The 27,705-nt window shown below is 38.4% G+C and overlaps 2 protein-coding genes across 3 annotated transcripts in view; both read right to left on the bottom strand.

Moving 5' to 3' along the window:
- Positions 1-344: 344 nt before the first annotated feature.
- Positions 345-25,626, bottom strand: tars2 (threonyl-tRNA synthetase 2, mitochondrial). 2 transcript variants are annotated; one of them, XM_056257875.1, is made up of 18 exons: positions 25,503-25,626; positions 21,088-21,266; positions 17,242-17,356; positions 16,545-16,666; positions 16,322-16,430; positions 14,447-14,511; positions 14,285-14,363; positions 13,169-13,315; positions 11,927-12,025; positions 10,596-10,762; positions 9,781-9,943; positions 5,520-5,657; positions 3,725-3,802; positions 2,923-3,023; positions 1,549-1,650; positions 1,401-1,473; positions 1,190-1,304; positions 345-606 (listed from the first exon to the last, which is right to left on the bottom strand). In XM_056257875.1, exons 1-18 carry the CDS (start codon positions 25,509-25,511, stop codon positions 464-466), a joined length of 2,004 nt encoding a protein of 667 aa, XP_056113850.1. In that variant the 5' UTR covers positions 25,512-25,626; the 3' UTR covers positions 345-463. The 2 variants fall into 2 exon arrangements, with proteins under 2 accessions (XP_056113850.1, XP_056113849.1); XM_056257874.1 differs by lacking the exon at positions 25,503-25,626 and adding an exon at positions 22,227-22,420.
- The window catches only part of rprd2b (regulation of nuclear pre-mRNA domain containing 2b), a 39,700-nt gene continuing 36,140 nt past the window's right edge, over positions 24,146-27,705 (bottom strand). The window contains exon 10 of the mRNA XM_056257842.1: positions 24,146-27,701. Coding sequence (XP_056113817.1) covers positions 25,750-27,701 — 1,952 coding nt within the window. The 3' untranslated portion in view covers positions 24,146-25,749. The remainder of the gene's footprint in view (positions 27,702-27,705) is intronic.

The raw sequence follows: 27,705 nt of genomic DNA, 5'->3' as shown, positions 1-27,705 counted from the left end.
TTCGAATATAAGATGACCCTGAATATAAGACGACCCCCCATTTTCCAGCCTATTTTTAGGACAAAAACCTCGTCTTATATTCGGGTATACGGTAATTATCCAAAATGATTTTTCACAATACGTATTATTTAGGTCAAAGCATTTTAAAACTTTTTTTTTTTGAAATTTCCAAGAAGTCCCAGATCCAGTTTGAAAATCCCTGATTTAAGCACTTTGATAGGCGTTTATGAATTACTGATCTGCTAACCATTTATGACTAAATGAAAGTTATTCGTTTTCCCTATTTGATGAAAATGTCCTACACAACATCAATATTAATTAAATCTTAATTAAGAAACAGAGACTGAATATAAAAAGTAATTTATTATCTTATTCTAAATAAAAAATAAAATAAAAAATAATCCTCACAGGCTCAGAGATCCACTGGTGAAATGAATGTGCGTCTCGTATCTCTGGCTCACATTTAAAGCTCCTCCTGACCGCTGCGTCTCTGTCCGAGTTCAGTCAGTGACCTCATCACATCCTCCAGTGGTTTCTGCCCGAGCTGCTTCCCTCCTCTCGTCCGCACGCTCACGCTCCCGCTTTCACGCTCTTTCTCTCCGACCACTGCACGACAAACAGAGCAAGGTTTGCTTGATCTGACCTTTTCTTAATAGGCCCCAGAACACTCATTCTTTACACATGTGTTTTCTGGATGGGAACAATTAAACCATTAAAACACTTAAAGCTGAAGCGTGTCATTTCTGCACTACACACAACTGCAAAAATCATATGTGGGATAAGAGAAAGCATTTCTGTGTTTCGGTCAGGCTTTAAAAAAACACTTAATATACAGTAATATTACTGAATTAATTCACTTTTGCAACATCAACACTGCTATTGAACCGAATTGAATCAACACTGAACTAAATCGAGCTGAATAGTCTTTTTAGAGCTGTTTACAGCAGAATTTCAATGAAGTTTGATTCATTGACTTATTATACTGTTTATTACTGTTTTAATTTTGATTATTTTACTCTCCTCTATGTAAAGCACTTTGAATTACCATTGTGTATGAAATGTGCGATATAAATAAACTTGCCTTGCCTTACTATGAGGCTGCTTTGAAACAATCTGTGTTGTATAAAGCTCTATATAAATAAAGGTGACTTGACTTAAAATATGGCAACGTCCCAGACTAAATCCTTACCGAATATATAATTGTACTGTGCAAGCTGCGCAGAGCGGATTTTCTTATTTAAGGTGTTGCCACGATCATCATCAATATCAGCCATGAACCCAGCTTCCCTCAGTCTGCAGACCACCTTAAACCCAGAGCACAATGCATCAAACACCCAGAACTATCCATACAATGTTTTTATATATAAATGAAGTTTGTCCAGAGAGTTGTTTCTCCTGACCTCTTGGCCATATGTCTCACTGTCGCCTCCTACTGGCACAACCATCACCTGTGCTGGAGACAGCCAGAAAGGCCTGAGAAAGAAAGAAAAATGAGAACTTTACCAATTCCAGACATCACTGAACTCACACACGAACATGCACACACACCATTTCCCTCCAAAGTTTTCGGCCAGGATGGCGATCATCCTCTCCAAGGACCCCAGCACTGCCCGGTGTATCATGATCGGCCTGTGCATCTGCCCATCAGCCCTGAAACACAGAGATCACATGACATCAACTTACAGACTCTCAAATAGAATATGGAGAACAGGGCGTTTAACATATTCTAAGGATTATAAGCATTAATGTGATATTCAGTCAGTATTTATTGTACTGCCTTTGATTTTCCATTTTTTTCAGAATATATAAGCCACATTTTGTATCATCTGAAATATGCTGGGACATAAAATACAATGCGACTCATATAATGCAATTAACGTGAAGCACACAAAGTGCACACATTTGGATTCATGCCGAATGAGAGCGGTACGCGAGCACAAAATACTTGAAATAAAAGTTAAATAAGAGTTACACTTTATTTTAAGGTTTCTTAGTTACAGTGCAATTATACATTTAAGTTCTGAGTAATATTAATTAACTACATATGCATAATTACAACCAATTAACCCAATTAAGTACAAGTTATTATTAATTTAAATATCTTTATTACTATATTACAAATAGTTATATTACTATAGGTTACTACATGCAACAAGGACAAAATATTTACCCAACAAACTTATTTCATCTAGTTGCCAAAGCAACACTTCTCATTTTCATTTAGTTTAGCATGATGCACTAAAATAGCAAACTAAAACAGAAACAAAAATTAAAAACTATATAGACATAAAAAAAAAAAATTCACACTTCATTAAATTAACTTGATGCACTAAAATAGAAAACTAAAAGTAAACTATATATAGACATTTAAAAAAATAAAATGATAAAAAACAAAATTACTAAACTTTAGAATTAAAAATGTACTTGAGGCACTAAAATAAACAAAAACTAAAATATAAAATAAAAACTATATGGACATATTTAAAAAACAATAACCAATAAAAAGTATAAAAAACAACAAAATTACTAAAACTTTAATGAAAAATAAATTTGAGGGACTTAAATAGAAAACTAAAACAAATATAAATTAATAAAAACTATATAGACATTTAAAAACAATCGATAACTAAAAAAAATAACAAAAATTACTAAAACTTTAAAATTAAAATGAAAAATACAAAAACTGTGGGAATTACTAGAAGCTTACAAGTAAAACCGCACGATGCACATAATGAGGATTGTGGGGAAATCTGCTTAATGTTTATCAAAATAATTTCACATTGTAGAAAAACGTCTTAAAACAGGCTTCATTTTCTTCATGCAAAATATAATTTCACATAATTGTTCATATTTTATTCAGATTCTGGGTAAAAAGTGAGCTAAACATCTATATGTGAGCGTATCAGTCAGGAGAGATCTTACCCAATATACTGCAGGTTAAATCTGATGGGCAGCTGGAAGTCCAGCTGAATCGTGGCACACTGGTGCTGTCGGCCCAGGGCATCCCGTATCTGGATGTCGATCTGAACAGATTGTAAAAGAACAAAATGAAGTGCCAGCTGAACACCAAATTTCTCTTTAGCATCTAACAAGGGACGAATTACTGAGGTACAAGCTTCACTGCTCAGAAACTGATGCGTTTAAAAACTCTGGAAAAACTGCGTAACTTAATGCACATCTAAAAGTTAAGAAATTAATACTTTTATGCAGCAAGGATACATTAAACTAATCAAAATTGACAGCCAACACATTTATAATGTTACAAAAGATTTCCATTTCAAATAAATGCTGTTCTTTTGAAATGTGATCTGTTGAGTAGTTTCCACAAAAATATGAAGCAGCACAACTGTTTTCAACACTGATAATAATAAGTAATATTTATTGAGCTCAAATCAGAATATTAGAGTGATTTCTGAAGGATCATGTGACACTGAAGACTGGAGTAAGGATGCTGAAAATTCAGCTTTGATCACAGGAATAAATTACATTAAGATATATTACAATAGAAAACAGTTTAACAAACAGGTATTTAACAAGATTACCGGTAAATTTGGGGGTTAGTAAGGGGTTAGTGTTAATGTGTTAATAAACTTTATCAACATCAAGGTTAAAAATGTATGAGGGAAAGTGAATATCCCTTTTTCACCATTTGGTTTCACTAGTACATTTTTTTTTTTCATGCAGTGTCCGGCACAGGGTCTCTCTTTCTGCCGGCCTCGCTCACCTTGGGTCCATAAAACGCCCCATCTCCGGGGTTTAACTCCCAGTGCTCCTCAAACTGCTTGAGACTGCTCTCCAACTGCTGCTCCGGGACAAATACGAGAGAGAGAGAGAGAGAGAGAGAGAGAGAGAGTCATTTCAGAGGGAAATCTGGAATGTGTCAGTGAACAAGTTTGGCCCTGGAAGCACTAATAAAAGAACCTTCTGTAAACATCTAATTCAATAATCCCAAAATATGCAGAGCCGAAAACAGCATTAGTTTGAGGAAGAGAGCGCTAGGAGAGATATTACAGTTTCCTTGTTTATCCCCCCCCCCCCCCAAAAAAAAAATCAGACAACCCTGCCTGAAAACCACATCCATCCTTATAAAGCAAAGGCCTTCCGCAGTGCGCTCAACACTGACAGCCTTATATACGGCATACTCAGCTTTGATTGGCTTACTGATTCTCTTCACACATTGGCTGTATGTTTCCCTCCTCTGACACTCATGACCTACTCGCCTCATTCCACACTGTGACCCTGATGATCAACATGAATGGATCCTTGTCACGTAACCCGTCTGTTTGGACCTGCCCTACACTTACTCCGCATGTTTCCTATAGTGTCTCACCGCATATGTTGGTACATGTACAGACAGAATCGTATTATCCTGACACCAGATGCAGGAACACAAACAGCCTTCTGCGTCATGCACCAGTGTTGTTAACTAAAACTACTAAAAATTGCTCAGCAATTGAAATAAAGTTGAAATGAAATCTAAATATTAGATGATTTTAAATTAGAAACACTGCCTAGGCAACTGACTGATATGATATGCCTAAATAAATATGATTAAGCTTAAGAACAAAAATGATTAAAACTGAAATAAAATGATAAATTAATGCTAAATAGAAATATAAAAAAAATACAAAAAAGCACATAAAACTACTAAAACTTAAAATGAAAAGAAAATATGATGTTCAATTAAAATAAAATATAAATATTACATTTTAAATTTAAAATGATGCCTTGGCAACTAACACACACACATATATATATATATATATATATATATATATATATATATATATATATATATGTGTGTGTGTATATATATATATATATATATATATTAAGTTGAAGTACTAAAATTACAAAAACCAAAACACAATTATAAATTTATGCAAAACAGAAATATTTTTTAAAATCTAATAAAAATGATAAAAGCTCATAAAAACAAAATAAAATTAAATATAATATACAATTTTTAAATTAGACACGTTGCCTCGGCAAATAACAGAAATACATATGATTAAGCTGAAGTACAAATATTACTAAAACTGAAATAAAAATAAATAAATGCTAAATAGAAATATATAAAAAAAACGATGACAAAATTGAACAACAAAATTACTAAAACCTTAATTAAAAGTAAATAATGTTTAAATAATTAAAAGTAAATTAATGTTGAAATAAAATAAAATGACAAAAGCTCATAAAATTACTAAAACTTTAAATGAAAAGTTGAAATAAAATTAAATATAAACATTAGAATATTTTTAATTAGAAATGTTGCCCTACGCCACTAACAGAAATCAAAAAGTTGAAGTACTAAAATAAATACAAATAAATTAATGCTAGATAGAAACCTTAAAAAAAATTAGACAAAAGCAAAAATCACAAAATAATTAAAACTTAAAATTAGTGAAAATATTAAAATAGGCTAATTTAAAATATTAAAAAGTACTATAATAGTATATAAATAATACTAAAATAACACTGTGGTGATCAACAGGTGAGGGAGTGATTGACAGGCGTACCTGTTCAGCACAGTCCCAGAGGGCGGGCTCTCCCAGACAGGGCGTGGGTCGTGTGGAGAGGAGACAGTGAAAGGAGAAACCGAAGACGCGATATACGCTCCTCACAAAGTCCAAACATGCCGTGATCTCCTCCTCCAGCTGAAGAGAGAAAAGAGACGCAGCAACGAATAAACAAGTGAAGGGCGTGTATGAGAGACAGTATAAACACTGACATTATAAAAGATAAATCATACGTCAGTCCAAATACAAACGAGTGAGACGCATTCCTTACATGGAAGACCAAAGCAAGAGCTGCACAAACATACAGACACAAAAACACTGTTTTATATGACAAATAATGTGCTACATAACATAATTGTTGGGCTTCCTCAAGTCAAGAGAGAGAAAATTACATGCTTTACTTTCAGAAATAAAGATGGAAAACAAGGAAATTCAAATAAATAGGGTAAAAAATTAAGGTTTTGTTAATGTATTAAGACACACAGCTTTTGTTTAGAAGACCATTTATATGGGGTCACAGGCGATCATTTTGTGATTTGAAGCATTCGTTATGTGGTAATTAAGTTTAGCTAACTGTAATAACTTTAACCGTAAGGAAGTCAATTATATACTTTAATCCGGGTAGCACCATATTTCATTTTTGGCAGGAATGAAAACGCAGATAGTGCATTCAATGGATTGTACTGTTGTTTGACAACATACCGATTGTTCAGATGATGAAACCTCTTTCAGAAAAAAAAACAACAACAACTACTTTCCGTAGACCTATGACCAGCTTCGTCTCTATACTGGCGAGATGAATCCAATCTTCAAGCAAAAGAAACTGGATGAATTTTTGAATGCTATCGATCCACAATCTAAGTTATGACTTGTGATGCTGCCTGAATCATAATCACACCGTGTTCGTTCGAAGCCCCGCCGACGGAGCCTGGTTTCTCCCAAAGTATTTTTCCTCCATTTTTTGTCACCTGATGGAGTTTGGGTTCCTTGTCACTGTCGCCTCTGGCTTGCTTGGTTGGGGACACCCAACTATTCAAATAGTTGGGACTATCCAGCTTGGTCAAGGCAGAATGGAGTGACGTAGAGATGGCATCCTCTGAACACCAATTTGTGCGATAGGCAAATTGGTGAGGGTCCAGGGCAGTGGGAAGACTGGCTTTCAGATGTGGTAAGACCAGCCTCTTGAAGCACTTTATGGGGGTGAGTGCAACTAGGCAGAAGTTGTTCAAGGCTGAGGCACTGGAATGCTTTGGCACCGGCACAATGGTGGCGGTCTTAAAGCGGTTGGGGACAACTTCAAAAGCCAGGGACAGATTGAAAATGCCCGTGAGACCCCACCCAACTGCCCCACACAGACTCTGAACACTCGTCCATTCCATCTGCGCCACTTTACATCCACCCTACTCAAGGTATTATAAAACTCAGTGGAGGAGAGTGAGATGCAATTAGCCAGGTTATCTCCTTATTACCCTGGTCAAAGCGAGCATAGAAGTGGTTAAGGTCGTCGGGAAGAAAGGTAGAATTGGATGGGGGCACAAAACTGAATGTCTTGTAATCTGCAATAGTCTGAATGCCTTTCCACATACATCGGGGGTCTGTGTCGTCGAAGTGCTCCTCAATCCACTTTTTGTAAGCATATTTAGCCTTGATGATGCCCCTCTTGTGGTTGACCCTGGCTGAGCTATAAGCTCCCTGGTCACCAGACCTAAAAGCTGCATCTCTGGCTGTGAACGAAAAGCAAACCCCCCAGTTAATCCAAAGATTCAGGCTAGGACAAACTTTTATTTGTTTTAGTGACACCCCACAGTCAAACACACTCGCTGAAGTGATCTGTGGTGGCATGTGCAGCAAACACACTCCAGTCTGTGTGTTGGCCAGATGAACCTCTGACCAGATCTTGATGGTTTTCATCGTGGGTCATCTCGCTTGATGACCTGGCTATACTCTGTGAGTAAGAACAAAGAGAGATGGTCAGACAGTCCGAGATGGGGGACGGGGTTGCACCAGCAACAGTGTAGACATGGTCCAAGATTGTATGTGCTCTTGTAGAGCATGAGACATTCTGATAGAATCTAGGAAGGATGCAAATAGGTTGCAATGATGGAAGACCCCAGCAACAATAAAGGCCCCGTCTGGATGTGATGTCTTTCATGGCCATTATAACGTTGCTTCCGGTGGAACAAATCACAGAAGCAATTATGCCATTGAACTCCTGTGGAAGGTAAAAGTGTCTGCACTTAATAAACAGATATTCCAAATCCATAGAGCAGTGACGATGGTAGAGTTAGAACACCATGATTTATTCACATACATGCATACACCACCTCCCCTGCTTTTACCTGTTGCTGCTGCTGTTCTAACAGCCCTGAAAACCATTTTCCCATCCATTTCTATCACACTGTTTGAAATGTCGCTGTTCAGCCATGTTTCCGTAAAAAAAACACACAACAACATCAAGTTAACAGTCCATAAGCCTTCCCTGTGTGAAGATCCAAGTCTTTAGTTCGTCCAACTAGTTTGTCAGAGACCTCACACTGGCGAGGAAAATACTAGGCAGCGCTCGCTGATGAGGGTTTAGCCTTAGCCTAGCACAAAGACTTCCACGCTTCCCCCGTCTCTGTTTGCAGTCTTGACGCTGGAGCCGAGCACTTACGCAGATTGCCTGCAGATCCGCGGTGCCCTTAATAACTCCAGCGGGAATTTAAAGTTGAATGAATAGCCCAAAACTGTGTTGCTACAACGGTAGTTTTTATCCAAAAGTGACTGTCTGCTATAAATATAGTTTGCGTAAGACATTGAGCCTCACTGCCACCTCTTGTGCAGTCCACTGCTGAATCTGCTTGACAGATGCTTCTGCTTGGTCTAAAAGTCCTCTACAGGCAGGCAGCTATAATTGTATCTAATATTTATATACACAAATTATATAAAAAAAGAACTCCTTAAAATGTACTATATTGCCAAAAGTTTTACACATGCACATGAATTTAATGACATCCCATTCTTAATCCGTAGGGTTTCATATGGAGTTGGCCCACCCTTTGCAGCTATAACAGCTTCAACTCTTCTGGAAAGCCTTTCCACAAGGTTTAGAAGTGTGTTAATGGGAATTTGACCATTCTTCTAGAAGCGCATGTGTGAGGTCAGGCACTGATGTTGGATGAGAAGGCTTGGCTCGCAGTCTCCGCTCTAATTCATCCCAAAGGTGTTCTATCAGGTTGATGTCAGGACTCTGTGCGGGCCAGTCAAGGTCCTCCACACCAATCTCGCTCATCCATGTCTTTATGGACCTTGCTTTGTGCTCTGGTGCGCAGTCATGTTGGAACAGGAAGAGGCCATCCCCAAACTGTTCCAACGAAGTTGGGAGCATGAAATTGTCCAAAATGTCTTGGTATGCTGAAGCATTAAGAGTTCCTTTTCACTGGAACTAAGGGGCCAAGCCCAACCCCTGCAAATCAACCCCACACCATAATCCCCCCTCCACCAAACATTTTACACTTGGCACAGTGCAGTCAGGCAAGTACCGTTCTCCTGGCAACCGCTAAACCCAGACTCGTCCTTCGTATTGCCAGACAGAGAAGAGAGATTGGTCACTCCAGAGAACATGTCTCCACTGCTTCAGAGTCCAGTGGCGGTGGCTTTACACCACTGCATCCGACTCTTTGCATTGCACTTGGTGATGTAAGGCTTGGATGAAGCTGCTCGGCCATGGAAACCGATTCCATGAAGCTCTACGCACTGTTCTTGAGCTAATCTGAAGGCCACACAAAGTTTGGGGGTCTGTAGCTATTGACTCTGCAGAAAGTTGGCGACTTCTGTGCACTGTGTGCCTCAGCCTGTGCTGATCCCGCTCTGTGATTTTACATGGCCTAGCCACAAAGTGCTATAATACCACTAACAGTTGACAGTGTAATATTTAGTAGTGAGGAAATTTCACGAATTGAATTATTGCACAGGTGGCAACCTATCACGGTACCACACTTGAATTCACTGAGCTCCTGAGAGCGACCCATTCTTTCACAAAGCAGTCTGCATGCCTAGGTGCATTGAAGTGATTGGAACACCTGAATTTAATGATTTGGAGGGGTGTCCCAGTACTTTTGCCAATATAGTGTATAATGATTATCTCCCAAAACATTGGGAACAAACTTGGAGAGACACACATCCTCTTATAATGGTTGCTACACCCCTGTCTGGTACCCACTTTTTTTATATATAATTGATGCTTTTGCAACAATAAATAAAAAATACATTGAAATTGTACCTGTTCTGGGGTGCAGAAGATGTGCGCGTCGTCCTGGCAGAAGCGTCGGACTCTGGTTAAACCCCCCAGCGCCCCCGAGTGTTCATTACGGTGCAACGCTCCAAAATCTGCCCAGCGGATGGGAAGCTCACGCCAAGAACGCACCCTCTGCTCGTACATCAAACTGCACGGAGGACACAGTTACTGGACTGAACGGGTGGAGGATTCTTCACTCAATTCAAAGAGAGATGAAATAATGCAAAATGACTTTTTTATGATTTGAAAAAATTTATGTAAATTAGAATTACATACTTTCTAACATATACTACCGTGCAAAAGTGTGGGGTTGGTAAGATTTTTTTTTTATTGTTTATGAAAGAAGTCTCTTCTGCTCACCAAAGCTGCCTTTATTTGATAAAGTAATAGAAATAATTTACATTTAAAAAGACTAAGTCATTTTAAATTGAAATATTTCACTGTGATGCAAAGTGATTTTCAGCATCCTTACTCCAGTCTTCAGTGTCAAATGATCCTTCAGAAATCATTCTAAGAACATAATTTATTTGAAAGAGTACTCTTTTGTAACAATAATAATTAGTCACTTTTGATCAATTTAATGTATCCTTGCTGACTTAAAATGTTCATTTCATAAAAACAAAAACAACCTTTTGACCGGTAGTGTATGAATAAATTAGATGAGTAAAAATATTCATACCATGATCAAAAACATGACCAAAAACATGCACGTTTTTTTAAAGAATTATGAAATTTGTCAACGGTATGAATAGTTTAGTTGCCAAAAACTGAAGACTCAGAAGAAACTGTGGCGGACTCACCAGTGAGCGGGGCAGTTCATAGGTTTGAGAGCGAAGGTGTGCGGCTCACATGTCACTGTGAACATGTTCTCACTGTAATGCTCCCAGTGACCTGATCGCTCCCACAGAGATGTGCTGTACAGGGTTGGAGTCACAACCTCACTGAAGCCCCGCCTCCTGTACTCACTCTGACAGGAAGAGGAACTAGTTACATTAACATATGCCATGAGGAGCAGAGTCCTAATTTTTTTTTGTGGCCTTGAAGGACTCTGCGAAGGACTCTAATTGAAAAAAATCTCAAATCTTTGTAATATGCATGCATATGCTCTGAAGCCTTGAAATCAAAGGATTTTAACCTTATAAATCCTGATATATGAAATAGTCAGGATTTTTTTTTTTTTTTTATTGGAACAGTTTATTAAACCTTTAGACAAAATATAAAATAAAAAAAGGTTTGTATGTTTTTTGTTAAGTATCATATTTGATTCATCAGGCTTGTATGTCTCATAGTATGACATAATGAGGATATGGAGCTCATACTAGAGGAAAAAACACCACATCATTTTTGCTCAGTTTGGGCCTCTGAATAAATTATGAAATTTGTTGCAGATGCTGATATTTATATGGCCAAAAAGCAAGATGAAATTCTGATAGCTTGTAACGTAAATCAATGAGATCTTTAGAACAGCAGTATAGCAAATAGTCTTAGTAAGATGATATTTAAATGCTTATTTTTATGATCAAAGCTCTGTAGTTTTAAAGCATATAACGCAATGCAATACACTGATGATTGAGAGATGAACAAATACACTTCCTTCAAAAGCCTGAGGGATCATATTTGACACATTTTAGCATAAGTTTTCTAAAAAAAAAACATGTACGAAATCAAGTAAACCTAAGTTGCTTCAGTCTAGTAAGTGTTCACCTTGATATATTATATAAAGTTATTCAGTAAAAAGATATGTGAACCGGGACCTGAGAGTGGACATTTTTACAATTATAATAAAAGGTGATCATTTAGTGGCCTTAGAAATGCGTTTCAAATATATCAAATAGGGTTAAGATTATGAGAAACAATTTAAAGCAAGTGTGTTCAACTTTTAAGTGGTGCAGTCTCTTTGGTCACTATAGTGTATAATGACCTACACTTATGCTCACTTCAACTGCCCTACAATGACTATTACATACTGTAGTCCTAGTAGCATATCCACTCAATAATGTACATTATATGTGTGCTTATTCTCTTACAGAGTAATGCACCATGATATACTATTGCTGAATGTGAGAAATGGATGTTGCAAGCATATGCAAGTGCAAGGGTGAAACCGTGCTGACGTGGAACGAGTTTGTACCTTTATAAAGTCAGTGAGCGTATTGTATATATGAGCTCCTTTAGGCATGAAGAAACAGCTGCCAGGACTGACATCATGAAAGAAGAACAACTCCTGCGCCTGTGACACGAAAAAAACAGAACATCAGAGCCAGCTGGAAAAGTTACAAATAAACAAAACATTGTTCAAGATTTTGTTGCTCTCTGGTCGATATGACACTCATCTTGGGCTTATTCTGACACCTAGCGACATGAATAAAGCTTCATGCAAAAGCAAAGGCTTTCAGTTACTGACGACATTGTAGAAATGCTCTACTAGCAGTCATGGCTTGGCATTTCATCAATCCCAAATACAGATTCACCAATTATTACGTACACAGCAAAGCTTCAAGATAAAAAACAAAACACTTGTTTCTGAGGGCTGGGCTTTGACACAAATTGATTCGATATCAATTCATTTGGACATACATATATCGGGTACAGTACAAGGACATTTTTCTAAAGGAAAAAAAATCTGTAAATAAATGCTGTAAACTATACAGGGAACCCTGTCAGTTGGTACTTTAACTGATTTGTAGGCAAACAATTAAATTGCACATAAGGCAGTTTTTTTTATAACAATACTGTTATAATAACTTTTCAATGACATAATTATGTTTCTACTCCAATTTTTTTTAATTTAGACTAAAATTTAAGCAGCGGTGGTCAAAAACTTGTTTTCATGACAGATTTATTCAAACATATAATAAATATTGAAGAACGGGGTAAGAAAAAAAGGATAATATGTAATATGGTGCATATATTTAACAAATTGCTTCTCTCTATTGTTATTTTTCTAGCTGACTGACAGGCGATCTGACCAACAAACAAACCAGACAGCCGGTGGAATTAAACTTGAAAAATGTCTTTCCGCAGTTGAAACAACATACTTATGAAGTTCATTCATGTTTATTTCATGCTATAACTAGTAGTAAAGATAAAGAGATGATCGGGTCACATGCTGCTTGTACTGAGGTGCTACAGCGATCTGTAACAAGAGCCACAAAACGGTATTTGGGCCATTGACAAATAAAGCTTCAGTTTTTCATTTTAATGCATATTTTTGAGTCATGAACAATGTGTTTTAAATAGTGTTTAGATTCATTTTTTTGACTGTTTTTATGTCAGGCGGTACAACCAAATAGTTGCATGTGTATACTGTGGTTGTACCACCTGACATGAACAGCTGAGATGCTAGTGTATCAGCATGACTAAAAACACTCACCTTCCCGATTCTCCTGTGGTCTCTCTTTCTGGCCTCCTCCTGTTCTCTCTCCCATTCCTCTCGTTCTCTTTCTCCTGGAAAAGCAACTCCAATCATCCTGAGGATATCTGAAGCCTCTGTTGAACCGGACAAAGTTACAGGAGACACCTGAGAGGGAAAAAGATACGAGTAAGACAATTAAGAGTCTTAAGGCATATTTTTAAATGTGAGCTTCAGTAGATGAAGAGACTATTACATTTCTTCATAACACTACTATTAAAACATTTTGGGGTCAGAATTTTTTTTTTTCTGCAAGAATGCAATAAACTGATAAAAAGAGACAGTAAAGACATTTATAATGTTACAAAAGATTTCCATTTCAAAGTTTTTTTTTTACTTTGTAAATCAAAGAATCCTGAAAAATCTATATCATATTTTCCACAAAAATATGAAGCAACAAAACTGTTCTTAACATTGATAATAATCAGAAATGTTTCCTGAGCAGGAAATCAGCATATTAGATTTCTGAAGGATCATGTGACACTGAAGACTGGAGTAATAATGCTAAAACTTACTTTTAAAAGTATATTACAATAGAAAACAATTATTTTAAATGTAAAATAATATTTGACAATATTGCAGTGTTTACTGTATTTTTGATCTAATAAATGTAGCAGAAGAAACTGTATTTTTTATACATTTATGGTATTTTTTTTGTTTATTTTGGAGCGTGAGAGTCGTAGTCACAACAAAATGTCATTATATAAAAAGCTGCAGCTTTGTTTATCAAAAGCATGACGTAAATTTTGATTACATTAATGTACGAATGCATCAACATCAAGACTGGGCTAAACTCTCATTTAAACAAACACAAAAATGTGGAAGAAAAACAAAATGTTCCATTAATGAAACTGAACAAAGTGCCATGTCATGACCCTAAAGAGAGAATGACAGCCTGGGAAAAGGGAAGGGAGACTGTGAAACAGGAAGTGCCAAAGATATTAATGCAATAAACAGGAAGTTAAACATAGAACAACAATGTAAACACTATGACAACAGTCATTCAAGTAGCAACATCACAACCAACACATTCAGTCAAACACACTAATAGAGGACTGTCAGCAAAAACTGAGTTACCTGGAGCATCTTGAAGGCCTTCAGGAAGCCTGTGTGTGGCAGAAGAACACCTGAACACACACCCACACTGTCTCCACACCTGAAAAAGAGACACAAATAAGTCAGACGCCAAACACACACACACACACACACACACACAGGACAGTGAGAGTGACTTCAGACCTGTAGACGCTGACTGTTTCCCCCATTATCTGCTCTTCAGCCAGCTGCAGTCTGACAGCATCATCCTACACAAACACATTATTGTGCTTTATAATGTTTTTGTGCCTTTTGTGTTGTATAAAAATAGGATATGCACAATATCAGATCTGGATCGGTCTCGTCTGGTTGATACCCGGCAAAAATGTCCAGTATCGGAGCAATACCGATACGGAATTTTGCATCGGCGCACCCTTAAATTACAGAAAAAAATAAGAGTAATCCCTTACTTTACTTTTTCTGGTTAAAAGTGATTGAATCTGCTCTGAAGAATGTCGGGGGCGCAACGATCTCAAATCATAAACATTCAACATGTTGAGTCGGAAGTCGGAAACACTCGTTGTGTGGGGGAAATCCCGAGGACAAACGCGCACAATCGATGGTAAATAGTGATGCACCGATGTGAAAATTTGTGGCCGATACCGATAACCGATATTAATATTGCTGTTATGGCCGATACCGATATTTACCGATGTCGATATCTCTGTATAGAAAACACATAGCGAGGGTTAGGGCTGCACGATATTGGTAAAAAATGACATTGTGATATTTAATTTTTCTGCGATATATAATGTGATATAAAAACAATTTTACCAGATGACTTGAATAGCTCTATTTGGAAAGAATGAATCATTCTAGAATGACTGGGGTGGTTTTGTCATGGAGTAAATCCGCATGCATAGAATCTAATTAATAGAATGTTAACAAATATACACTTTAATAAATGGAACCTTATTGTAAAGTGTTTCCGATTTATGTCTCTTGAGTTCAGTGTTGGACAGATCAGTTGTTTTAACCATTCATTAAATTGAATCGGTTCAAAGGAGTCATTAGTTCGCGAATCGGACGTGTCATTAACGGACCACGGCACACGTTGTGTGATTATCCAGGCAGTTTAGGACATCGCACGAGATTTGTCTCGACCTATTTTTTACAGTCTATGGTCTCGACACAGAAAACATTTCATCACCAGATAGATTTTTGTTGGTTTATTGAAAGTGTGGTTTATGTCATCTGATCTGAATGTGTGGAAAGCTTTTCAGAAAAGATAGGGCAACGTTTTTTTAGCACAATTCACAACCAGTAGTTCAGAAAAAAAAAAAACTTTGGTCTTCCGACCTTTTACCATCGTGTATTCTCAAAGATATTCAGTCAACTCAATTCATAAACATGCGCAAGGGAGGGAGAGAGAGAAAGAGAGAGAGCGAGCGAGCAAGACAGTTTGAAGACGGCATGCGCAACCGGTGCATTCACTCTCTCGTTCCCTCAGTTAAACAAGCGCAGCAGTCACTCATTTACATCACTTACCGGTCAAATATGGCTTTGCGGGACAAAAATACGCATTAGGAAGGCTGACAGAACACAGCGCGCCAGTTCCAGTCTTCGTGCGCTTGATGTTGTAATATGCTCGTGCAAAAACAAACATCCCCGCCCCCACACTCACATCTACACGCACGTCAAATACACAGTAATGATCATCGGCCTGTTCACATCGGCCCTATTTTGACATCGGAACGATACTGATGTGTAAAAAATTGACCAAATCGGCCGCTTTTATATCGGCGGCCGATATATTGTGCACCACTAATGGTAAATCTATGATTTTTTTTATCGTCATGTTTGTTGCATTTTTTTTCTTTAGTGTGGGCCAGCCTTTACAAATCTGATGTGATAAAATCCACAAGAGAGTTTTTAGGAAGGCCCGTTTTACACACAAATTAGACCCAGTGAGTTTTTGTCAAAACATTTTCACATCTAAATGAGTAAGAGTAAACTCAATTACAAAAACATCCATCCACAGGCACGAGAACACTGTAAAGCTCAAGAGGTGATGCTGACCTGGAAGAGCTCTTTCAGTTCCTGTGCAGTGATCTCAAGCTTGATGATGGGCATCTTCCCAGCAGCCGTCTGCTTACACCTCTGCTCCACCTCCAACAGAGAGAGAGCGCTACGACAAACACACACAGCACCACTTCTTAGTTTTAGTTCAATGCGTTAAAAAAATACTGTACATAAGACTCTTGACTAATATCAGGAGCTGGAAAGAGAACAGTGCGTTTACTTGTTTTGTAGCTGATAATCGCAGTACAGGCCCATGTCAGACACTCCCTCTCGACACACAAGAGCACTGAAGTGATTCTCCATCACACTCCCTAACACACACGCTCCTGTGCGCCACACCACCTACAGCAGGGAAAATTCACTTTTAAATTACATTATTAAAGTACATAATACAAAGAAATCATATTTCTTTGCTATTTGACCCTCAATAAATATTTTTTTCTGTTTGTTCAAGTTGTTTCCCTATTTCAGTTTCTATAAAAGATCAAATCAAAATATATAAAAAAACAACAATTATACAAAAATATTGCTAATATTGTGACTTAAAGTGATTCAAATTAATATATTATTATTAATACAAAGAATAAAGAATATTTAACATAAAAATACATTATTTAAATACATAATTAAATAAATCATATTTTTTTGTTTTTGACCCTCAATACATATTTTTTTTCTGTTTGTTCATTTGCTTCCCTATTTCAGTTTATAAAAAAAGATAAATCAATAAAATAAAAAATATAAAAAATAACAATTATACAAAAATCAGCATCAATTTTATGGTAGTACGAGATTTAATATATATTTTATTCTTTTGATTTTAAGGTCAATTATATTACACAAACATGTTTCTGACAGGTTTTTTGTGAGTTTCACCATTTTAGACGAACGTCTTGAATACACAAAAGCTTGAATACCTGTTTCCCCTCCACTGAATCAAAACCCAGCAGCTGCAGTTCACAGTCCTCCACAAGAGGGCGACATAGATCCCATAAATCCCCATTTACTCTGCTCACCACTGCACCTTTAAAACTGTAAACACACACACACACACATTGGGTTTCTGCATTTTATGAGGAGTCTCATTAGACTATTTTTATGCTGTACAAACTTTACACTCTATCCCCTAAACAGAGCACTATCATATCACTATCAGATAACAATGTATGCTGTGGAAGTAAAGAAAAAGGTTTGACCAACTCAGTCTAGAAGGGAAAGATCCAGATGAGCAATAGCGAGAGATCCGAGATACTATCATCTAAATTGCTGAATATTATGCTTCATACCAAAAGCCTAAGACAACAAGTAGGTGGCTATCTGTCAACACCATTAATATAGCAGAACAGCGGCAAAATATGGGGGCAATAAGGACAAGGTTAAAAAGCTAAGTGCAGAGCTCCAATGCAAAGCTCGGAAGTACAAGGAAACACAGTTGGACGAACAATGTCAACATCTGGAAGAGGCAAATAAGAATGGTTACACCAGATCCATGTTTGCTGCAATAAAGATGATCCAGTCTAGTTTTTCTGCCCGAAAAGGAACGGTTAGGGATGGAAATGAACTCCATCTCTTGACCAATGAGAGATCAAGAACAAGTGGAGAGAATATACAGAAGAGCTGTACGCCAGAAAACCAAGAAGAAAATGAAAATGGCCAGATAGACAGGTAACCCAACATTTTGGAAGAAGAAACTGCATGAGCTATGATGAGACCTGCCAAATGAGAAAGCCCCAGGAATCAAAGGGATACCTGCAGAACTTTTAAAACCAGAAACAATCAGTGTCATCAAAGCTTTGTGCCAAGCGGTGTTGTCTGAAATGGCTAAAGGCCTGGACAAGACCTGTTTATCCCATTACCAAAAACAGGGATGGCCAAGATTTTTCCAATTATGGCACAATAAGCACTGATTACTCATGCCAGTCAGATCCTATTGAAGGTTTTCCAACGGCGGCTACAGCAGGTCATTGATCAGGAGATGCCTGATGTCCAAGCTGGCTTCAGGAAGAGTAGAGGTACTAGCTCATATTTCCAATATCAGAGGGATCATTGAAAAGACCCTTGAGTACCAGAAAGATCTGTAAATGTGTTTTATCAACTACAGCAAAGCTTTCGACTGGGTTGAACATAAGCTCTGGGTGGCTCAGCGTGAACTCGGCGTCACGTTTAATCAAGCTTATTAAATCAGGAAGCAGTGCAAACACTTTACGGTGATGCAGATTGGTTCAGGATCAGCAAGGGCATGAGACAGGGCTGTAGTTTGTCCTAATTACTTTTCGACCTCTATACTGAGGTGATTATGAGAAATTTAGAACTGGATAATGGAGTGAGGATCGGGGGAAGAACCATCAACAGTTTGAGATATGCGGACGACACAACCTTGCTGGCTGAAAGGGAAGAGGACCAGGGGGGCGTATTACAAAAAAACCATCTATCTTAAGTCTCAAGTTAAGATCTGACAAGTTAATTTAGGATTTTTTTTTACAAATTTGTATTACAGAAGCAAATCTTATGTTGATTTAAGATTCTTATCCTATCTTACAAAATCTCATCTTATCTGTAGTTAGGAAATCTTAAACCCCTCCATCGTGTTCGGTAATCAACTCTCGGGTCTGTTACCAAGCAATCAACTACGCGCAAACAGCTGTAAAGAAAAACGGAGAAACTCAGTTAATAGAAATAACTGAGATTAAAATGGAGAAACAAAATAAGTGGTGCTTTTCATTAAATAAAGTTTTGATAAGCTTGGTAGAAAAGGCAAAGCCTAATCATTTCATTTCATAGGAGTCTGTAATTATCTGTCAGTTTTGTTGTCAAAGTGCAGCACATCGTTTGGGTGTTCACAAAGTCTTTCCACCATCAGACATCGCTGTTCTTCATCTTGTATCATTAAAAAATATGTGACGTCATTCTCAGAAAGGGCTATTATTGTGTGGATTTTATAGTTGGCTTTCAAATGATTTCGAAGTTAGGACACCAGTTGGGTTGTCCTAAAGTTAAGACAGTTTTTAGGATTTTTTGGAGTTAGGTTGCTTCTGTAATACCATTTTTCTATCTGTAGTTAAGATAAGAAATGTCATTTTGTAATAGCTTTTGTCCTAAATGAGGTCCTAACTGAAATGACCATGATTACCAAACAGATAAGATAGCATTCTAAAGTTAGGATCTTTCAGTAATGCGCCCCCTGAACCATTTAATTTTGAAAATCAAGAAAGAAAGTGAAAAAACGGGGCTGCACCTTAACAAAAAACAAAGATCATGAATGCAGCTGCTAGTGGAGAAGTGAAGTTTAAAATCAATGATGAAGACATTTTATCAGTTCAGGATTTCATCTTCCTCGGATCAAAGATTGACCAAGATGGAAAATCCACCCACATTGGGCCATACTGCAATGGTTGGTATGAATAAGGCACCTGCGAGTGCAAAAACATCAGTCGAACTACCAAATGCAGATTAATCAGAACCATCATTTTCTTCAAAAACATTGTACGGGTGAGAGAGTTGGACATTAAGGTAGATAAAAGGAAAATCGATGCATTTGAAATGTGGTGCTGGCGGAAAATGTTACAAATACCTTGGACAACCAGGAAAACAAATCAAGTACTGGATAAACCAGGGATGTCACTAGAAGCTGAAATAAGTTGACTACAACTATTATTTTGGTTTAACTCCATGTTATGTGTGCAAACTCACTAGAGAAATCTGTAATGTTGGGGATGGTCAGTGGAACCAGAAGAAGGGGACTCAAAGAATGCAAGGAACTCGCTCGCTTGACACCATCAAAACAGAAACCAATAAACATTAAACAGTTGAAAGAAGCAGTTACACGACACAGGACAGCCTATTTTTCCATAGGGACGCCGAAGGTAGGAAATGACTGAATGGATAGATCAGTCAGTCTAAAGAGCATAATTTAGTAGGATTTATAAGCTGTGTTCCTCATTAAGACTGAGATTTTGTCCCCTCTGCATCAAAATCTTCTGGTTTTACTATCCTTGTGGAGACATTTGGTCCACAAAACTTAGAGAATACCTGAACCATACAAGTACTGTGGCTAAGACTTTTATATTGAAAGGGACTGAAACAAGGACAAAACAAAGATATCACTTACCTTAGCGGACATTCAAACTGATTTTGTCATCTGTACAGTATATAATTCGCTTCAATGTTCCTTCATTGCAAGTTCTAAAGTGATGTTTTAGAATAGTAATGGAGGCTTGTTGAGCTCAACTGTTAACCTGTCAAGTTGAGATTTGAATCCGTGGTAGATTGTAGTATTTCCACACAACAGAGGGTTTTTAAAGACACTCTGTTGTTGCTTCTTATTTATTTACACACTTGTGCCATCGAACTGTTGTATTTTGGCTCGATATCAGCACGGACCGAGCGATATCACACGGCTAACAGCAATGACATAACACATTCAAAGTTTTCCAGGTTTGACCTATTTTGTCCAGATTTTCATCCAGATCAATAAGTAGTGAAGGTCACTGGATATGATGAAGACAGTGTGTATCAGCAGTGTTTAGTAACTTGCAACCATCATCTCATACATGGTGTAATTGAGAGGTGCAAATTTAAAAGAATCACAAATTTATTTACATGACATTTACATTCCCATTCTATAGTAAAAGCTAAAGGCATGACATACAAAAAGGATTTTTTAGAAATAAACATTTAAGAGTAAAAAGAATAATTAGGGAGAATGAGCATTTTGAAGCGATATTCTAATTATAAGTACTACTTTTTAGGGGCGATATTTTTACCGTTCATTCTGGGCGATCTGTAACGGTGCGGTCACACCAGCGGAACCATTCAGTGTTCTGCCATCAGCCAATCGGATGGTCAGATTTTGTCCTGATGTATCCCCAGTCACCTGCACTTGCCGGTCACGCAGAGACTCAAATATCCTCAATCGCTCGGCCTGACTGGCTGACGGCTGTAGCTGAAACAGAGAAGAGTGTGTGTGAGTCCGGGATACAGAGATGACACATCAGTCACTGTGCAACTGAGACTATCATTAAATTACACTATGGGGAAGGTCTAATATCAGAAGTAAAAGTGAGTGGCAAAATTAAGTTAAGGAACAAAAAAAACCTGAATTTTTATGGTCTCACAAACTAGAAAAGAATTACATCACACAGATTAAAACCCCTTAAACATCTGCATTAAAGTAACACTTAAAGGTCGTCAGAGTGAATTACTTGACATAAAGGACATAACGTAATTATATCAGACTAACCATTTATACAGCCATTACATTACATTTATAACAATATACAATGAGGCCCAAAAATCTGAGACCAGTGACCACTAATGAAAATGTGTATTTTTCAATTACAAATTACCTATGAGCATTAGAATGAAAATCTTAAACAAAATTTTTTATATGAATGTGAGAATATCAGTATTTGGTGTATCCTTTGCTTTAATGAATGGAGCAACATGAACTAAACCTGATTATACACTCCAGCATGATTTGAGATGATCTAAAGAGCTGAAGAACATCTGATTGTCTGTACAAAAAGTCACATGGTCAATGTGTTAATTCTATTAAGTAGTTTTCCCTAACATATTAAATAAAGCAATTTTAGTGTGGTCTCATACTTTTGGTCCCCACTGTAGTACTGCTATCTATGTTACAGTAATCTTCACTTATATATACACATTTTCATATTAGTAATTTTAACTGAATGTTAATTTGATATATATATATATATATATATATAAAATGTAGCCCATTTAAAGAGGGTCTGAATCCAGACCATTCATTATTACTTTATACATGAACACACATACACGCTATTCTAGTTCCACGTTCAATAGGTCTGCTGAGAACATTGTCACAATATGACATGTCTGTCAGATCCTCATCATCAGTCACATCACACAGAATCCTGCACACCTTCCCGTAGTATCTGCTGCTCCGGACCGCTGCTCTCACTGCCGCCTGACAGACGGGCCACCTCGAGAACACGGCTACAAGCATTTTACACTCAAAACTCAAAGCTACGGCTCCATCATTTACCCTATAAACATCAAATGTTGCCCTCTCTCAGCGGGCCGCCATTTTACAGGAACTACTACATCGTCACAGAGCTAGAAACCCGATTCGCCGAGAGCAATCGAATGAGGGCGGGCTCTATGTGAGAAACAACCAATGAGAAGCGAAGCCAGAGGTGCGTCATGAGCGTCCACTCAGTGCGCAAGTAAACACAATCACTGACAGCTAAACGCTCCGGATTATCCTGCATATAAACAACATTCAAATAAACGGATTTTATGGAGGACTGAAGAGACAACGGTGAAGGTTTATGAACTGAATACTACAATTATTTCGAACCAAAGCAAGACAATATATTTAGAGACAAAAGCTCAAGTTAAAGCTCCATCACTTCTGCCTCCAATAGCCTGATCTTTCTTTATACGGGGTAAAAAAAAAAAAAAAAAAAAAACCACGCACTCAAAAAAACCCTGTTCTTTCTACAGGATCCTAGTGACGAAATCCAAAATCAATAGATTTAAGCACTCATTTATAAATGTATTAGTCAACAAACTGGTACACTTTACTAGTGAGTGCAGCTGTCTTCTGAGGGAGCCTATGCAACTTAGGGACATTGTTCCACAGCGTTTATATAAGCATTACCTATAGATAAGCAATCAGACTTGTAACTACAGCTTTACAGGCAATAAAAAAAAAAACTAAACAAAAACAAGCAGGTTACTGCAAAATTTAACTAATCTGCCTATATTAAACAATTAAAGAACATTATGAATGCGTTTCAGACACAGATCCATCTTAGTTTCGATTAAGCAATGTGTAAATCTGATTCTGCCTGGTCTGATTGCAGTAAATTAAACCACACTCCCTCACCATTAGCTTTCAACTACTGAGCAAACATACAGTATAAACTTCAAGGTACTGTGAGTGTTTATTTGCATGATCTATTGGTCACTGAGAAGGGTAACATGAAAGGGAAAATGTGTCATCCCTTACTGCAAAATGATTGGCAAATTCAACAAGTTTACAAGTGCACAATGTTTCAGATATGAAGAATGTCATCAAGTAATCACTGATTTTCGTCATACAGTGACAATGTTTGTTTGCACATACAAGATCAGTGACCATTAGGGTTGTCAATGTGAGAAATGGGGGTGTGCTCTAATTGACACTTCACATCAAGATCAAAGATGTTTAGTAGGATATATGTGTGCAGATGTTGTTTTTGTGTCCGACACATTCCCTTTAAATAAGAATCCACAATAACCACCACAATACGTGGTTCAAGTAATGGTGTGAAGATATTAGTAGTATATTCTGTTGTCCTAGTATGTGTCATGAACATGAATGCAAAAAATAAAATAATAAAAAGTAGAACTTGGGGTGTTAACAGTTGTTTAAATTGGCTGTTTGTTCAGTCTTAACACTGCTTACCATCAGTCATCAGTGTCATTACTGCAAGGCAACAAAATTCAAGTTTGCAGTTACCAATAGAACATAGTATTGCAAACAAAATTTGATTTAAATCACGAGAGGAGTCATGATGGTGTTGGGCGTTTAAAGATAGTTGCAGAACAATGATGCAGGTTTTGCCGTTTTTTTTTCTGATTACAGTACTGTATATCAGTTTAATTAAGTAGTCCACTCAGACAGCTATCTGTACATTTGACATGACTGAAAGGATCCAAATTTTAGTCTTTGACAGAATTAAGCAGTAAACCTGTGGTGCAACTGGTACAAAATGTATAGACGTGGCTCCAACTGAAGGAATGACTCAAATTTTCACAATTCTGCCACAACTGAAGACTCATTACATTAAAGGATTTGGCAGATTCTTAATAAATTGCATTCTGTTTGTACATAGCATGCTGATGTGCAACAAAGCTGCGATTACAAATATTTTAAAATAAGCCTGTGGGTTCTCTGAAATGCTCCTCGAGGAAAACACTCTACAATGAATTCAAATGTTGTCCAAAAGAAGACACTAAAACATGCCCTCAAATATTCAACTTTTCAGCAAAAAAAAAAAAAGAAAAAAAAAAGATTACAACTTTTTTTCTTCCACAATGGATGAAAACTCCAACAATGTACAGGTTATATTCACATTTAAGTTGTCAAACATCATTTTGTTGAAAAGCAGTGCATCAACATTGTTGTGAAACGATGTACTATTTTGCTTTAGTTTTACGAACAATGCATGTGAGACATTTTGAAAATGCAATGCATGGAAGTGTGGCTCGTAATGAACACACAGACAAACAGATTTCAGTCATGTGTACATAATAAAGGGTTAAACTAAGTGTCGTAATTTTTAAATTCTAGAGACAAAAAACTGGCATTTCGGATACAACGGGAAATTGGAAATAATTAAACCAAACTAATTCTTTCTTCAACGTTCATTTGAACCTAATGTTCAGAGCTGTGTATTTGAGCTCTGCACATTTCTGAAAACATGTTGGACATTACATTACGTTATAAGACTTACACGATAACAGAATTGCTGTTAAGTAAAAATAAAAAAGGCAGAAAATATTTCAGGTACATTTGTTCTTGAACAAAGTATGAGACCACCTGTAAAGAAAAGTCTCCTTCCTTTCAATAATATTTCTCATCACAATGCTTTTATTTATCAGAATACATGTAAGATCTATTGAAACTGAAGGGGGGGGGGGGGAAGCAAAAAAAAAAAAAAAAAAATTGATGCAAGGGAACTCTTGAAAAGCACTCAAAAACGTATGCCTTGAACACTTGGTTAGCTTATACTGTATGTAGTGTGAGCCAGAATCTTCACATCTTGGTGAAGGTTGATAAAGTGGCTGTATTTTAGCATTATGAAGCTTAAAGACCACTACAAGCAATCATGGTTGCCCAGCATTATTTTTATAACAATAATTTAATCACTCAGAAATAAAGCAAAGTTGAAATCCACTGGCTCTATGCTCGAAGTGAGAGAGTAACAGAGGTTAACAGACAGAAAACAGTTATCTGTAACCTGTAAACAGCAGAAAAGAGTATTTTACATGAGAAACAATAGAAAAACAAGTGTTATAGGGTGGGAAAGTGAAGGAAATTACTTGAAGGAAAGAGATAGTCAGCATATCCACTAGTCATCCATAATACACACTCATACACCCTCCACAAGCACTCTCTTACATTACACAAACTGAACAGGATAACCACCTTTTGCATTCCTTCATATGGATGTTTCTGGATCTCCACATTTTCCTCCTCCTAGTTCATCCCTAGGGTATCTGAAAACTTATCTTCGTCTATGAAGAGTAGTGCTGTAACATGGCTGCTCTGGGGCAGGGCTTGTCAGTGCATGTGTATTTACATGCAGTATAAGTCTCACGCTGCAATTCACAGGTGATGCTAGCTTGCTGCCTATTTCAGGTTGTGCAGAGCCTTTAGCACTCATTCTAAGATGCTAATATCGAGGGGGCAAGAATGGTCTTTTGGGTTGGTTGAAAGGCCCACTGCTGAAACTGCCAGCGGGACGTTTTGTCCCAGGCAGGAGGGGCTCACGGTTAAGGGAGGGGGGCAGGGAACCTCTGGGAAACTGTGGAGAACGGAGCGCATGATGCTGGTTTGGTAAGTGGAGGAGGGACAGAGGGGAGGAAGGGCGGCGGGGTCTCTTATTTGGGGAGTTGAAGGGTAGGCGGTTAGGTATGGACATGTGAGTACGAGGTTCACCTACTGGGGATGGAGGTGTGGTTGGGGTAGAGGGAGATGGTGGTGTGGGACTAGGGCCCTCTCGAATTCTGCCCAGGAGGGGTGGGGGAACTCCAGGGGTGCCAGGGCGATGAAGAGGTGGGGCGTGGCGCAAGGCAAACTGCTCTTTCACAGTGCCTGGCCGTGGGGGATCACCTAACAAGGAAGGGAGTTGGGGTTTGCCGCCTCTTGGAGGGGCACTACTACCGCTACCTCCAAGTCCCGTTCCATCGGGACGGAGATTGACAGGTGGGTAGGGTAGGACTCGATCTATGGATACAAGGACACCACCAACCATAACAGTTGAGGTTGGGGAAAGGTGGTCTCTAGGAGGGGGTGGGGTTTGAGGGATGGGTGGAAGTGGTGGTGGGACACGAGGCATAGAAGAGGGGAAAAAAGGAGGGGGATGATGGTGCTGAGGAATGCCATGAGAAGGCCGTGTATGGTCCTCATTTGCGTAGGGTGGAGGTGGGTACTGCAAAGGGGGCGGAGGATGAGCAGGGAGAGGAGGAGGAAGAGAAGGGACCAATCCCAATTCTTCAGAATTCTCATGGCCGTGACTACGAGGGCGATGTGGGGGTGGGGATTCCATAAACTCCTCCTCTTCATACCAGGCCCCACCAACTCTAGAACTAGCATTGCTTCCCCTTCTTGGGCCTCTTCCAACCAAGCGGATGCTTTCAACCGTCTGAATGCGGTTGCCGTAATCGAGGGTTTCGATTGCAACTCCCTCATTGGAGGATGAAGAAACAAGAGTCTCAATGCGATGGTAGTGGTCTCCATTGTCAGCCGAAGCTTTCCTCTCCTTGTCTTTCATCCCATCTTCAGATCCTCCACTTGACTTGCGAGAGGCTGCACTTTTCTTTATCTCTCCGTCCATCTTTGATTTTATTCTCTGATCCTGCAGCATGGCCGCTGATGGAACGTTCAAACCCACTCCTTTTCTCTTCAGCCCTTCTTCATCATTGGTTTTGGTCATAGCCTTGACTGATTTAGTCGCACTTGGGCTAAAGGCACCAAGCCTCGAGGGTGGTGGGGTGCGGTAATCTCTGTCTTTCCGCTCATTTTCTCCCAGAGCCTCTCGCGGAGTGATCACTGCATCCCAGGGGTCACTGTGATAGGCTGTAGGTGAAAGGTTATGCCCTCCAGACACACCTGCACTCTGGGGGTCATTGAGGACATGGGGTGAGTCCATGATTTCATCTTGAGTGGGTGTGCTACCGCTTTCATCTCGGACAGGGGTGCCGTCCAGGTTTTCCCCACCAACCAGGAGAGGGCTATTGCTGCCCCCGTCATCCAGGCCAAGTCCAAGAGCGCTGAAACCAGGATTGCCCTGAAGGAAACTATTGATCTTAGACTCCAAGCTGGGCACTGCCACAGCCTCACTTTCACATTCTGCCTCTTTCTCCTTCTTTTTTTCTCGTTCCCTTTCTTTTACTTTTTCCCTTTCCTTCACCTTCTCCCACTCTTTCCCTTTCTCTTGCTCGGACTCTTGCTTGAAACTGTTGCCTGTGGGCTTTAGGGTCTTCGGTGTTGTTGGGGTGGTTGTGGTGGAGGTTGCTGCAGCTTTGGTGCCAGCTGAAGAGGATGTAGAGGCAGATGAAGATGGACCAGGGTCTGGAGTGGTGAGAGTGCCTGAACGAGCTGATGAAAGGAGAGATGACAAACCTGC

The sequence above is a fragment of the Rhinichthys klamathensis genome, unplaced genomic scaffold (assembly GCF_029890125.1).
Source record: "Rhinichthys klamathensis goyatoka isolate OS25496 unplaced genomic scaffold, OSU_Roscu_1.1 h1tg000006l_1, whole genome shotgun sequence".
NCBI classification, from domain to species: Eukaryota; Metazoa; Chordata; class Actinopteri; order Cypriniformes; family Leuciscidae; genus Rhinichthys; species Rhinichthys klamathensis.
Note: the sequence above shows the minus strand (reverse complement) of the source record. Positions and strands in the feature narration are given on the sequence as shown.

What these genes read in the sequence shown, in the direction of transcription:
- tars2 (XM_056257874.1), bottom strand. Translation starts at nt 22,310, where the DNA reads ATGCTTGTAGCCGTGTTCTCGAGGTGGCCCGTCTGTCAGGCGGCAGTG. An exon ending in GCAGCAGATACTACGGGAAG is followed by an intron (nt 21,267 to 22,226) that starts GTGTGCAGGATT and finishes TCTCTGTTTCAG; the next exon opens with CTACAGCCGTCAGCCAGTCA. An exon ending in GATTATCAGCTACAAAACAA is followed by an intron (nt 16,431 to 16,544) that starts GTAAACGCACTG and finishes TGTTTGTCGTAG; the next exon opens with CGCTCTCTCTCTGTTGGAGG.